Here is a 14,778-nt window from a genome sequence, read left to right on the forward strand (position 1 = left end):
CTGAGAGGAGATCCAGATGGAGTTTGCGCGCGATGGGAGAAGAACTGTAGATCGTGCGACGGCAACAGGCTGGAAAGGCTGCTTTGCATTGCCTTGATGAACTCGCCCTGGTCCCGCACACAGCGCAGCAGCCCGTTATGGGGGACGGTGGCGCGTCCTCGCCGGTGAACTTCCAGAACGGCACGGGGAGCGAGGCGTCAGACGCGCCGGGCTCCGCTGCAGCCGCGTCCGAGCAGTGGATGGCGGGGATGAGCTTGCTGATGGGTGTGATCGTCCTGTCTATTGTGTTCGGGAATATCCTGGTCATCGTGGCCATAGCCAGGACGCAGAGGCTGCAGACGCTCACCAATGTGTTCATCGTGTCTCTGGCGAGCGCGGACCTCATCATGGGGATGCTGGTGGTGCCGTTTGGCGCCGCGCTCGAGGTGCGCGGCTCGTGGCTGTACGGCTCCTTTTTCTGCGAGTTCTGGATCTCCGTGGATGTCCTTTGCGTCACCGCCAGCATCGAGACCCTGTGCGTTATCGCCATAGACAGGTACGTGGCCATCACCTCACCTTTCCGCTACCAAAGCTTGTTAACCAAAGCCCGGGCCAAAGCGGTGGTGTGTGTAGTCTGGGCCATCTCTGCGCTGGTCTCCTTCCTGCCCATCATGATGCACTGGTCCCGGGACAGCGTGGACACTGCCTGCTACGAGGACCCTGAATGTTGCGACTTTGTTACTAACAGGGCCTATGCCATCTCTTCCTCCATCATATCTTTTTACATTCCTCTCCTGGTCATGATATTTGTTTACGCCCGAGTGTATAGGGAGGCGCAAAATCAGCTGAGGAAGATCGACAAGTGCGAGGGCAGGTTTCACAACGCCTTAACTGGACTCACCTCCAAGTGCAAGAAGAGGCCCTCCAAGATCCTGGCGCTGAGGGAGCAGAAGGCGCTCAAAACGCTCGGCATCATCATGGGGACGTTCACTCTGTGCTGGCTGCCCTTCTTCATAGTCAACGTCGTGCGCGTGTTTAGCGCAGAGGTGGTGGACAAGAACCTTTTCGTGTTCCTGAACTGGCTGGGTTACGTGAACTCTGCGTTCAACCCCATCATTTACTGCCGGAGCCCGGACTTCAGGAAGGCTTTCAAGAGGCTGCTGTGCTGCCCGAGGCAAGCCGACCGCAGGCTGCACATCAGCTCCTGCGACCTGTCACGATGCTCCGGCGGGTTCGTCTCCTCTCTGGAGCCCGGCACGCTGGGTATGTGGACAGAGTGCGCGGGCCTGGACATCAGTGACAGCAGCCTGGTGGGGACCGCAAAGTTGTCTCACTCTGAATCACAGTTGTGAAGGAAAAAAGTTCAACTTTTGCGGATTACAGCAACCGGGGAGGGGGGGGGGGGATAAAAACGAGCGTTAACTCCGTGGGTTTCTTTTTGGGGAAAGGTATACGCAAGAGCCATACCTTATAGTGTATCCATTTTTATATGCATCAACGAACTCGAGCATCAGCCAACACCGGAAATATTTGAAAGCCATATTCTTAAAAGAATCGTCAGGGCCAAATGTTGTGCCCAAGATGCGCGCACATCTCTTCAGCACGACTTTAATGTCTAAGAGGTGATCCAATTTGACAAATTATAGGCTGAAATCCGGTGGATGTAAAACGTCGGTGATAAATCCTGATTCACTTTGCTTTTAAATCGGAATCAGTGAACGTGCCAAAGGCGCACGGACTCTCCTGTGATTTATTCCTGATCATGTCCTCTTAATTCTAATTTCTTGGATAAAAAAAAAGTTCACGTCTATATTGATGATTGATAATGGGGAGGTGGGTCGGGTATCCTATAAGTCAACTCCATATCCGTGATGGGTAACAATGTACTCTTAAATCGACCGCTCAGGCGCGCTACAATAAAGAGCGAGGCATTTGTCGGAGTGACTGTACTGTAGTCCTGTAGAGCTCACGATGTGTTTTACCTCACAGCCATCGGCAAGTGCAATTTGTACGACAGCTATTTGTTTATATTAAACATTTCTGTACAATAGACGTGTATTTATTCCGCGCTGTCTTTTTCAACTAAGCAAGTTCAATGTGGGTGGATTCCTATGAATGCCCTGTGTACGTGGTGTTTAGTATTGAAGTGAGGAATTTGAGCCTCTCTCTTTGTCTTTGGCTTTACATGCTATTGTGAGGTGATGTGTCAACGTCTGTGAAAATAAAAGGACGTTTCATTGTTTATCACTGTTTGAGATTTATTTGGATTTGAATTGCTGATTACTGGACTGCCACGGAGGATCATCAAGCTGTAGTCATTTAAAAAATTCCTGAGTATAAATTGTTTCATTTCTTTCATATTCTAAACTTCATTTCATTCACAAATAATTTGCAAAGAGTATAAAACAAACCCGTGTTTGGTCTGTCAGGGTTGGTGACCTGCTGTGATGTTTGATGCCTCTGCATGTGCTTGCTGGGACTGCTGAGAGCAACTGGAATCTGATTGGCCTCTGTGGAGATGAGCCACGAAAATCAGATTATCAAACAATGGATTAAATAATGAATTAATATATAAATCGTTTTTTGTTTTTTGTTTTGTTGCTTTATGGTCAGCCAACAAGGCCCATTCATACAGTACAGCAGAGACATTAAAGGAAGCAGCTACACTGTGACTGTCACCGCAGACATTTTTGACCTATTGGAAAAGCACAGGTGTTGTTGTGCTTAACTGAGGCTCTGTATTATTCGAGCTTCTCGGTAAGCCATGACAGTGTGACAGCAACACAGCGTGCGCAAACTCAGGATGCTGAAACTGCAGCAATTCAGCCACCATTCATTTGATTATTTACACCTGGAACCCACCTGTGCTGGTCCTGCTGTGGTGTGACAAAATAGCTTCTGCGAACAAAGCCTGTTTAGTTCATTTGTGAAACAAATGAGTTTTTCTCTTACCTAAAACATTCCCTTACATGCAAATTAAATTGCATTACGATTGACATGTATTTGTTTGAATTTTAAGTGCATTTGCTCAATGCAGTCCATTTGCGCTGGATGTGGTCATATGCTGCACAAAATGCAAGTTGCTGACTATTGTAGCTTTCACACTACAAGCCAGTCGACTAATGTAAAACTAAATGTGTGTGTTGTCTCCCAAGAGACAGATCTTTAGAAAGAATGGTTTAAAATCAAAGCAGCAGATGTGCTGACTTGGTTAGTTTTAGCCTTCCGTGCAAACCTCAACTCAGGGAGACGGTGAAATGATGTGAAGTTTCAAACCTATAAAATGAGGTGATCCCGATGACATCACTGTGACATCACCAGGGTTATTTGAAAGGTACTCCATAGCTACAAGAGCTATTATACATTTGTTTTGACAGACTGACTCCTCAAGATGAGTAAACTGAACTTTTGATGTAAAATAGTGCCACTTTAAAACATTTAGGTTTTTTTTATGGTGCAAACAAAATTAAATGAAACATTTACAAGATTTAATGTGTCACATTTTTAGCATGATCAACAGTTCCCTCGCTCTTGCCTTTAATCTTTACAATTTAAGCTGAAATGTGTTTATGATCTCCTGCATACAATCTCATTATAAAGTTGAACTGCCTCTTGCTTTCTGATGGCTCTCCTCAAGCTTCACTCCTCAAGCCTATAGAAAATGTACCAGTAAACAGCTGTTGTTATGAAGTGGCTCTTAACGGAGATATTTTGCCTTTCTATCTGGGGAATATTAATTAGCCCCTAAGCTGGGCGTCTTTAAAACGCATTAACATAATGTGTTCTGTTAATGATGCTTTCCCAACGGAGCTGAGCCGTACATTTCAATTAGACCTGAAAAACTGACTGGAACTGAGCTCAGCTGTTTTGGCTAATGAACATTGTTTAGATATGATTGGCTGAACTAATGAGTGTGAATGAGACCCAGCTTTTAGGGGGAAAAAAAAACTAACAGCGCAAGCGCAGCCAGCTCCATTGATGGCCTCCTGGCAAAGACTCACTTCATTATTAAGCATTGTTTGTTTGGCAAGAAGTTTGAGTTTGGACAGATTAACGGTGGGCTCACAGATGGAGAAGCTAATCACTGGCTTTAAGGATAATTGTTTCAAATTGCATGTAGTAGACATTTAGGCTGCTCCAACTCAAAGTAGATTGATATCGGCGTGACCTCTGACTGGTCTTGAGTGCTACTATTCTACAGTCCAGTTTTGGAAAGACCCTTTTAAATATTAGAAGAAAGATGGTAAGCACCGAACAATATTTCTGCTCTTTATTTGTCCAATTTTATTCACTGTAATAAGAAAAACATCCATAGAAAATATTGTTGCATATTGTTTTGACAGATAATTGTCAGAAACATGAGATTTCCTTTTTCATAGAAAATGGAAAATTCAATAGATTTAAACTATGTTATATCCTCTGTACTATCTATGGAGACTTCTGTCCAACCTCAAGCTGACAAAAGATAAATACTTCAAAATGAGTGCAGCAAAAATATTCCTGGCTTGTATGGTGAAACTAGATTCGGGTTAACAAAAGCTCAACAACTCTTTCAAACTAAAACCATACTCAGCTATGTCCTACATTTATAAATCACTTCAGTTTAAAAAATGTAATCCTTTATTTAAAAATTTTTTACCATAGAAGTGTGAGAAAGGTTCGAATGAGTGGCTGACGTCAGTGATGGCTGCCCTGCCTCTTGTACTTTTCACCCTTGGGTGTTCTTGGTCCCACAATGCAATGTGCATTTATAAAATACAGACAAAGCACCTGTGAAAAACAAATACAGAAAGTTCCTTCATATTAACATAATTCATTGAGTTTTATTTTACCTACTTTATTGCAGCGGATGCGTGATGTATGCAATATAAGGGCATTTTTCAAGACACTGAATCATTTCCTTGATGAAATCCCCACACTCTTACATATGAAAGGAATTGTTCACCATTTTGGGAATTACTGTTATTCTCTGTCTGTTTGTTGTTCTGTCTTGAGCTGATAATATTGATTCCACCCTCACATCTGTGCAGCAAATAAATTGCCTAAATATGTCCAGCCAAGAGACTCTTAATCCAGTAGTAATAAAATCTGCCTACAAGTACCTCACTAATTAATATACTGTATCTTTTGAAGTCGCGGTTTTATGAGGGAGTTGTGTGCCTGACTATTTCTTGGCCGGGAGCCGCTGCCACCAGCGGAGACTTCAGGAAGTCGCTGCTCTCGGCCAAGAAATAGGCAGATTTCGTCACCTTTGGACAGAGGCATCGCTTCCAGCTGAGCTTCATTATTTATCATGCAGATATGGTGATTTTCTTGACAAAATAAAAAATGAACAAGTGTATTTTCCAAAATTATTAACGATTCCTTTAACAGTATTGAAACAAACGTTTTTATAGTGTAAAGACCGTGGGGATATTTTACAAGACTAGTTGCAAATCAAGGTGTAATCAGTCCTCGATAAAATGTCCATGTTCCCAGGTCTTAATAATTAATGGACCCATAAAATAGTTAAAAAGAGGGGTTTCCTTCGGCAGAATGAAGTCAGACTTCTTCCACGACCTCCCAAATCACAGCATCCACACCGCGCTGGAACTTTAAGGGAGTGTTTGGAGTCCTTTCAGATGCTCTGAGGCAACAGGTGTGAGGTTTCATTCAGTTATTACATGGACTCCACCTCCTCTCATCCAGATCATGAACACTGCCTCTGCCAACCGCCTCCACCTGCCATCTGCGCTCCATTAAAGAGCAAACACGATCATCATGATCATCAAAGAGAACCAAAAACCCTCAGACCAGGAGACCTCATTGTGACTCATATTGATGGTCGCTTTTTCCAAATGCTACTGTAATATCTGTGCGAGGAGACATTAATGTTTCTCAGTGGACACACTTTTGAATAATAGATCCAACAGAAACATGATTATGAAACACAATACTGTAAAACGATATGCAAATGATCTCATTTTCTTCAGGGCGTGCAGTTGGAGGCTGATACAATCTGGGAAGAAGAAAAACAAAACCCTCCGAAGGCAAGAAATGTCCCCACCTGGAGATAATTATTGCTGATTGGTAATTATTACCACCTTGTCAGACCCCAACAGATATGCAAAATTTGTGCTGTGGGAGCATAAAAGTGCACCTTCCCCCCCCCCCTCATTTAACATCTTATGTTAGCCACATCAAATGCAATTAAACTGTAGTTCAATAAGGAAAGATATGTATATAAAATACATTTTTAGCTATAGAGAAATAATATTATAAACCCTTTTTATGAATGTAAACTATGGCAATGTGACCAGCTTGAACTCGTGGAGACCCCATTGTTGGCTCACGTCTCCCTGATGTAAAACATTGATAAAAACCCAACCTCCATTGGCTAATAAATGCCTTGTAACCCTGTAAGACAAAATCCCCCTGTGATTTTTTCCACTCTAAATTACGCTGTGAGTATCGAGGTGCGCTGCCAAAAGCAGGTGCTTCACTTCATGCGTCCATCTGTTTGGATTCCCGTGTGAACTTGGCGCTTTGCGGCTTCCATCTGCTCAGTGCTCGGGCTCGTTCCGACCGGGGCTCACGTAAAGATTGGGGTAATGTGGTCAGTCATGCTCCGCATTTGTGTTCCGCTTCAATAATGTAAACTGACTGACTTACGGAAATATGAACTGAGAAACTAAGAATAGCACACTCATGATCACGCAACTGCTTTTAGAAATATTGGAACAGCAAACATGAGTGAGGTACATTTTTTTCTGTTTCGATCAAACAATTTTGGACTAAACTGTGATCAGATTGCCAGATTATGATAACTGAACTATAAAAGAAACTCGTTCCTGGTCAGACTGATACATTCAGGGAAAGCACGGCTTTTAAATCCAAGGAATTTTGCATAAATAAAGCTGGAACAATATCAAAATCCAAGCAGGCTTGGAGTGGTGTAACTTGCTGACTGCTCACTGCATAGGTTTGTTTAATTGAAGGTAAACAACTGGCGACCAAACACATTACAAATTCCTCGCTGGTTTCTCCCTCTGAATGAGAACCTTTTGGCACAGCTTGTGTAATTGCACTCTGTGGCTCCTGAAGCAGCCTGGCTTTCTCTTCAAATTGTTCATCGGGTTGCCCGTCTCCCGAGTCCTGACCTTTTACTAAATTCTTCACTCGAATCCAAATAAGCTGATGATTCAGTGTCTGGTGGTGCAGGGTCCTTTTTGATACCTGGAGATTTAGTGTACAGGATGAGTGTGTGTGCCAACAGAGATTGTCATGAAAAGAATATTTGCACTGTCTCAGTTAGATTAGAAGACTGGAAGCAGAAAGAAACAGCTAGCTCTGTTCAAAGACAACAAAAATCTTCTTACCAGCACCTGTGGAGGGTTTTGGAGTGGAATATTTCTTGGCTGGGTGCAGCTATTTCCTGGCTCTTCATATTCTTTTGACACAAGCGGACCAGCTCTTTCCTGTGTTTCTGGGCTTCTCCGATTGACCGCTGGCTCCAACCTCATGATATCGTTCTTCTCATGTAACTCTCAGCAACTAAACAAAAAGGTGGACTTTTGCAGAATGTTAAACTATTCCTTTAAAACAGAAGCCTTGAAAGTCCTCTTGACAGTGACTGCATTGATGAAAGCAAACATTATTACTAATTGAGTCTCAAACCCACTGTGAAGAGAGAAATGTGCTTTTCCATACTTAGTTCGAGCCCATCCTCAGCTTACAACTTTGGATCAAGGGTTAACTCCTTCCAAAGATCTGAGTAACATCAACATGCATGCAACATTTTCAGTCCCTAATTCTTTTGAAAGCCTCAAATAAGTCCTGACCCGGATGGTCAGTCTTTAATAATAACATTGTGGAGAAACTCCCGTCTCAGGTGTACGAGTCAACCTCCTTAAACCACAGAGTGCATTAAGCCTTCTGAGAGCTTGAGTCTAAAAGGGGAAAAGTGCCCTTTTGCAATTGCTCAGGGTTTTTGCCCTCTCACGGTAAAGGACACTGTCTGCGTTACACCAGTAAAACATCACAGTAGTGCATCAGATCCTGGAGTCCTCCTCGGCTCCTCAATTGTTCATGAACCTCTGCGGGTGACCTTGCGTTCCTGCTCGAAGACAATATTCAGATACACACTGCAGGCATGTTACACTTCTGGTCTAAACATGAAACAATACGAGTTACATTTTTCACGTATTGTATTTGCATACTGGAACCAGCCCAAACCTGCAGCTCAGCACCTTCTCATCAATTACAAATCTGAATGAACAAGACACAAATTGGAGGTTGTTAATGTAGCTACTGCAGCCCTGTGGGAGAAAATTAATTGTCTGAATCTCCGCGCTAGAGGCTGAAGCCAAGTGTCTGAAGAGGCCGAGCAGAGAGTGGCATACAATCAAAGCATTACCGAGAGCTTCCACACATGAGAGGGCTGATTTTTCTAATGGGATAGACCACATGGACACATGAATATTCCCAATTAAAACGTCTATTTTTGCACTCAGGATTACATAACACTGAAGTTAAAAGACAATAAGAGGAATGTAATGATACTCATTATGAATAGCCCATTCATATTCAGATGCGTTTCATCTTAATGTTGCAGCTTTAAGTGCGTGTGGACCATAGTAAACAAAAGAAGACCGACAAGGACATGCTTGTTATCTCTCTCCCTCGAGAGCTACTGTCATGGTTGCTGCTTCGGCTAAAGGACACGGGCAACGCTTTATGAATTCAAGGGTGGTCATCTACGCTGATACGAGAATCCACTATCTGTGTGCTAAAAATAGCCCGTCAGTAACCATTTGCCTGTTGTGGATATTTGAACCTGCTCTGTGCCGCCATGCCTCCAGAGAAAATGGGAACTTTCACCCCTACGTGATATGAATGTCGACACGAGCAAATGTCTTATTTTCCCACTTAATGATATATTATTTTGACGACAGGTGCCATCAGTTGGTCTGTGGGCGTATTTCAGTGTCTGCACGTGTGCAAACGTGGGAAAGAATGAAAGCACAGACGTGATGTTATTTTGATGTGAGCAGACCGACAGGGTGACTCAGGGTTCTGTTCTGTATAACACTGCTGTTATTACCAGGATACAGTGACTCCAGCCTCCGCCTCCGATCACCAGAGGTCTGGTAAACTCACCTCTTTCAATCTTTTTCGACATTTTTTTTATGTTTGTAGTTTTCAAACCCAGCTGACGCCGACTCAAGCAGCATGACTTGTTTATCAGATTTTGTGCAGGTCTCTGTGAAGTCAGGAGTGAAATCAGTGGCACTTTTTTTTTTTTTCGTATGCAGGCCTCCCAAAGATCTGCTGCTCTTCTTTGTCTTGTGTGATATTAAAGATGAATATCCACTATATTGTTTGGGTTTAGGCATAGATATTTTTAATAGGTGAACATTTTTCACAAATCTTTGAATCATTTTTTTTTTTTATTTTTTTTTTTAAAGCTTTTGCATTATTGGGAAAACAAATTCCATAATAAGCTTTTAGAATATTGTAATTCAAGTGGTCTGAGAGAACAATACACTTCTGTACCTCCAATTGGCTTTAAGAAATCTAGCCTATGACTTTGACAATCACGGGTCATTTCAGAGGGCGTTCCTATTGGCTGTTCTACAAATGCAGACACGAGTGCAAGTACCTTCAGATATCAAGCTTAAGTCAATCGCAGAAAATCCCAGAGTAAAAGTTGTTCAGGCATTGGCAACATATGGAAGTGTCGACACAGGATGGTCCGGTCAGGAGCGAGGACGAGACGAGGAGGGTGTTTTTGACCGTGACACCCATCTCACAAGGGCAAACCAACCGTTCTGCTGACGACCAACAGTCACCTCCACCTGACCAAGAGAACCTTTCTGTTACGAGCAAGCATAAAGTATGTGCATTTGTCCATCTGGTGGGAGGGGCTCAGGACACAGAGAGGAGGGTTTTGGAGGGAGGGGGGGGAGCTGCAGAAATTATTCTTTGCCTTTTCTAGAAAACTGCATACCTCAGCATCAATCGATTATTCAAGTGTGAAGCTTTAACATTTGTTCCTAAATGCAAGTCTTACTTTGTATAATTCCAGAGTCCTTATAATACAAGGTTGCTTCTACAAAACTGCCGCTTTCAGTTACAATAAAGAGGCTGAATGGCCGAGGAGGACAGTTCAGCCTCGAGTTGTTTTCATTTGGACTTCGGGAGTAGCCTTGGGTTTTAAATTGTGTGAAAGGCTGTCTGGTTTGACTGACAGCGGCACAGAGATGCACATGACCTCCAGAACCGATGACGCTGCTGCTTTTAAAGTGGAACCAACGCTGCATCCTATAAATGTCCCCGTGTGAAGAGGTAATCTCTGAGCAAAACTGCTCCGTTGTCGGTGTTAGATTTAATTCTAAAGATGTTAATGTCAACCTTACAGCAAAAAAAAAAAAAAAATTAAATTAAAAAAATAACCACTGTGAAGCGAGACCGCTGCAGAACATTCAAGATGAACTTAACACTCATCTCCTTTTATTCCTTGGAAACAAAATATATGTACAAACATCATCCAGAATCAGCAATTTTTTTGAAAAACATCTCATCATAATTTTACAGACCGACATATCTACAAATGTATATTATAATCACAGTTGGAATAATCCACAAAACGGAAAAGGGAATCATCATTGCACAGCGGGAGCAAAAGAAAACAAAAGACAAACTTCTCATTTAATTTTACAGATCGGCACTCGCACATACTGAACACTTTATATCTTCAGACATACAGTGAAACACGAGGTTTGATTCAATCATCCACACAATGCTGCAGCATGGCTTCATTTCAAGGCTGCGGAAGTATGCAAAATCTTGGATCAGCAAGTGCTCCATTTCTCTCTCTCTCTCATACTGTGACCAAATCAGAAAAAGGGTATTGGCGTGCCTCTGAGAATTAGAAGGACTTAATTAGGGAAATCCCATGCGGATGTATTGCATAGGTTGGACTTTACTTCTGTAGCAGAAACAAACGGCAAAATAATAATTCAGCTGCAAGCACCTCGTATTTTAGATGCGTGGAAACATCCAGATGAATTCTTTTTAAATTAATTAACTGGCTCCACTGGCAAAGAAATAAAAATATGATTTGATGTGATAAAGTTGCAACCTTTCTGAACCTTAAATGGATTCTTTTGGAGTGTTAAAAATATCCCTAAATTTTAATATAAAGGAGAATCGAGGTGTAATTTCCAGGTTTGCTGCCTGTACGTTTAGATAATAATCCCACGTCACAAAGAAGTCGGTCTGGATTCAATAAAAGTAGAGTAACACCAAATACAAAGCTCTCGCTGCAACAACAGGGAGGCTTTAAGGACTCTGTGACCTCAATCCTGGAAACTTTCATCCTTATTCAAGTAGTGGTCCATTTCAACACAGCCTCAGGGTGTATGGGGAGGTGATCTGCCTGTTACCATTCATGACCCATAAAAGCTTGTTTCTGACAGCAGAAAAAAAGAAAAAAAGAAAAAAGGAGGCTTATCGTTTGTGACGGCTTCTGCAATCAGGTTAAATCAAGTGAGAGGAAACTTTGGTAATGCGGTATTGAGCTGGTTGGCTGCTGTCTTACCCTTCATCTGGGCGTGTTGGTGAGCGTGCATGTCTGTATGATTAACTAAATAGTTGTCAGTGAGAATACGAAAGCGCTGAGCTGCAGGTGTGTGTCTGTGTGTGTGTGTTTGTTTGTGTGTCTGAAAGACTCTGGTCTAAATGCAAATCGTGTTTACCCTCCAAATGGAACAAAACTTCATGGTCAATGTGGGTAAAAGTCTACAAGCACTGACAGCTGAAGCATGTAGACAAGGTGTAAACACCAAAACTCGAAAGGTTTAAAAAAATAAAAAATAAAAAAATGCACACACACAGCCATGCACATGCACAGATGTAAATACTCAAACACCAGCACAAATGCATGTTGCACACACACAGGCATAAAATAACCAGACATACAAACAGTAAACTGGCACGCAAACGCATTCAGAACAAAGAAAGACCAAACTAAAAAAAAGGAACAGCATTGCACTTTGTCCCTGGATATATTTCTGTAGGTTCCATTAGCTTTCCTGAGCCACAGCTTCAGATTCTCCCTTTGATTCTTCTACACTTGATTTACTTCAATGGACTCAGTCACTCTTTCTAAAAAAACAAAACAAATAATAGTAATAAAGACGAGTGCGACAAGAATACCCAACAAACATTTTAGTCTTTCAACTTGTCATGCACACGGTGCAAAACAACTTTCCACACACTGTGAGCATCTCTGTGCCCGCCGTTTAAAATGAGGAACGCCAATTATGTTAACAAATCACTTTTTGGGAAGCTGGAACATAAACATTGGTAGATGCTCATGTCTGATTAAGATAAGTTGTTGCCAGTTGGTACGAATAAAACAGGAACATTTAAGGAGGCCAGATTACAGGAAGGAAAAAAAAACAAACAAATTTTTAGGTGTTCATTATTTTTAAATTAAGAGCAAAGAAAAAAAATCTAAAATAAACTTTGCTGAAGTGAAAATGAATAATAAAAAAATGGAAATATGTAACTGATCAGACATAGTAAAATAAAATCTCAATATTAAGCCAACTTGAATGATAATAAGCTTTAAAAAAAAAAAAAAAATAAATAAAAAAAAATAATCACTTTCAGAATGGCCAAACTTGGCTCTACGTTTTAAGTCTTCACATGACATAATATTTGTCATAGATGTATTTAAACTGTACACAGCTCCAGAGCCGGATACTTCCACGCTGGCGGAATAGTGCAGCTGGCTTCAGGAAACACTGCAAAGATGCAGACTGCTTCCTCACGTCGAACGCCGGTGTCACACAGATGGGTGGGTCTGCTGATGTGAGGCCCCTTGATTCACCGGCTGGGTTGTTAAATGCTGTGCAAAGCAAAAAAAAAAAGCAAAAAAAAAAAATAAAAAAAAAGAAAGGAAAAATGCACCGGTGGCGTGCAAGGTCCCCACGAGCCAGGGTCGATCTGTTTTTTAGTTTTTACTTCAAATGTGGAGTCAAGCTGAAGATGCAGTTTTTCTAAAACACGTTTGGCTTATTGTCAGATGGACATCAGGGGACGAGTAGAGAGCGAGCGTGCTGGCGATGATCATCTCGGGGTGCTAACTGCTCGGTGGACGGAGCTGGGAGATGCTGCTAAGAGACAAACGTACCAGAAGACGGTCCATTGTTTTTTTGTTTTTTTTTTATAGGAGGAATCGCTGGCAAATCAGAATTTGTCGTTTTTCAAACTATTTTCCAGGTAGAGTTTGCTTAACATTCATAATGACGGCATCCTCAGTCAATTATTTAACAAGGCAATCAAGAGTTTTCAAGCAACTGGCCTGAAGAGTTATCTTGGCAAAGGCTCCAGGGAGACGGATGTTAGCTAAACATGGAGGTGGTACAATGTGGATGGCATCTTGACAGTTCAAGTATGTTCTCCAAATGGACAGAAACAGAGCTCATGAGGTCCTCCAAAAAAATAAAAAAAAAAATTACAAACTGAGCCCCTACTGGCACACTAATTCAATGTCCTCCTTCATACGTTGCAAAATGAAGTGTGTGTGTGTGTGTGTGTGTGTGTGTGTGTGTGTGTGTGTGTGTGTGTGTGTGTGTGTGTGTGTGTGTGTGTGTGTGTGTGTGTGTGTGCGCGCGCGCGTAAAATGGTTGGTTGAAGATTCCTCAGGTAGTTTTTGGTCCTTCGAGGTCATGTCACTTCCTCCTGACTCCATCCTCTGGTTCCCTCTGCTGTTTTATGAGCCTTTCGATCTCAGCCCCCAGTGTCTGCAGATTCTCCTGGGAAACGGAGAAAAGATGGAAAGAAAAAATGCAACAGTTAAAGTGACAGTGCTCTTTATCATTTATCGATTTCTTATGAAGGCTCTCAAATCAAACTAAACCGAGATGGTTTTAGGTATTAAAAAAACCACACAAAAAATTCTTATGGATATCAAAACCGCAAGTCAAACACTGGACGGGTGTAAAATATGGGACCATTAAGAATAAAAAAAAACACAAAGAAAATGATTCTATTACAAGTACTAAAAAAACACTATTGTTAAAGATTGTCCCGGTCTCGTCTTTTTTCTGGATGATTTCTGTATAGCGGGGTTGAAAATAGCAGCAGCTCACTTTGTCATTCCCTCTGACGAAACCACTTGCTGCCACTAATTTTGATTCAGTATGGAGACCAATAATCACAGACTTAAACATGGAAAAAGCTAGATTATCCATATCAATCAATGTGAAGCCTTGATTTGGTTTCATCCGAATATTTTGTGTTATTGTCACGTTATTGTGCCCGTGGTGAGTGGTCCTCTTTCATCTGCCAGAAAACTCTCCCACACATTATTACAATGTGTTTAATAGAAGACTGACAGAACAAAGACAATAGGGAGCAGATTGGCTGCGAAAAATCGGAAAATATTTATAGAGCAAAAAAAAAAAAAAAAAAAAAAACATCAAAGAGGCTGAAACAATACATAACAGACAGTTCGGTGACACGTTGTGAGACTTTGCTTCAATTACGTCAGTGCGTGGCAAGCTTTAAGAAATATTTTCTCCTTTTCGCTCACCGTTATCTTTATGTTGTGTCACCCTGAGCCTGCTTGGTACCAATTTTTCACTCTCTGGATTCAAGATACATTTTACAGTATGTAGAAATGGTAAAAAGGAAGTCAGCTGAATTGCAGTCCATAAAATATGACAGTGGAGACATACACAGTTGGTATATTTGTTGTAATTCTCATTGGCGTTGTTTTTAGCAAGCAGCATTTCAAATAAATAGCTG

General features: G+C 41.7%; 2 protein-coding genes across 4 annotated transcripts in view; one reads left to right on the forward strand and one right to left on the reverse strand.

Annotated features, from left to right (window-relative positions):
• On the forward strand, positions 1-2,221 carry adrb1 (adrenoceptor beta 1). Its single transcript, XM_069155554.1, has one exon. It carries the CDS (start codon positions 138-140, stop codon positions 1,329-1,331), a length of 1,194 nt encoding a protein of 397 aa, XP_069011655.1. The 5' UTR covers positions 1-137; the 3' UTR covers positions 1,332-2,221.
• An 8,215-nt stretch (positions 2,222-10,436) lies between these two features.
• The window catches only part of ccdc186 (coiled-coil domain-containing protein 186), a 28,359-nt gene continuing 24,017 nt past the window's right edge, over positions 10,437-14,778 (reverse strand). For all 3 annotated transcript variants that reach the window (XM_069155558.1, XM_069155555.1, XM_069155559.1), the window contains exon 16: positions 10,437-13,784. In XM_069155558.1, coding sequence (XP_069011659.1) covers positions 13,701-13,784 — 84 coding nt within the window. In that variant the 3' untranslated portion in view covers positions 10,437-13,700. The remainder of the gene's footprint in view (positions 13,785-14,778) is intronic.

This window comes from Embiotoca jacksoni, unplaced genomic scaffold (assembly GCF_022577435.1).
Source record: "Embiotoca jacksoni isolate LCO1_2020_lvr unplaced genomic scaffold, fEmbJac1.0.p SCAF_20, whole genome shotgun sequence".
Taxonomy (NCBI): Eukaryota; Metazoa; Chordata; class Actinopteri; family Embiotocidae; genus Embiotoca; species Embiotoca jacksoni.

Excerpts from the sequence above, each read along its gene's own strand:
- adrb1 (XM_069155554.1), top strand. The coding sequence starts at position 138 with ATGGGGGACGGTGGCGCGTCCTCGCCGGTGAACTTCCAGAACGGCACG.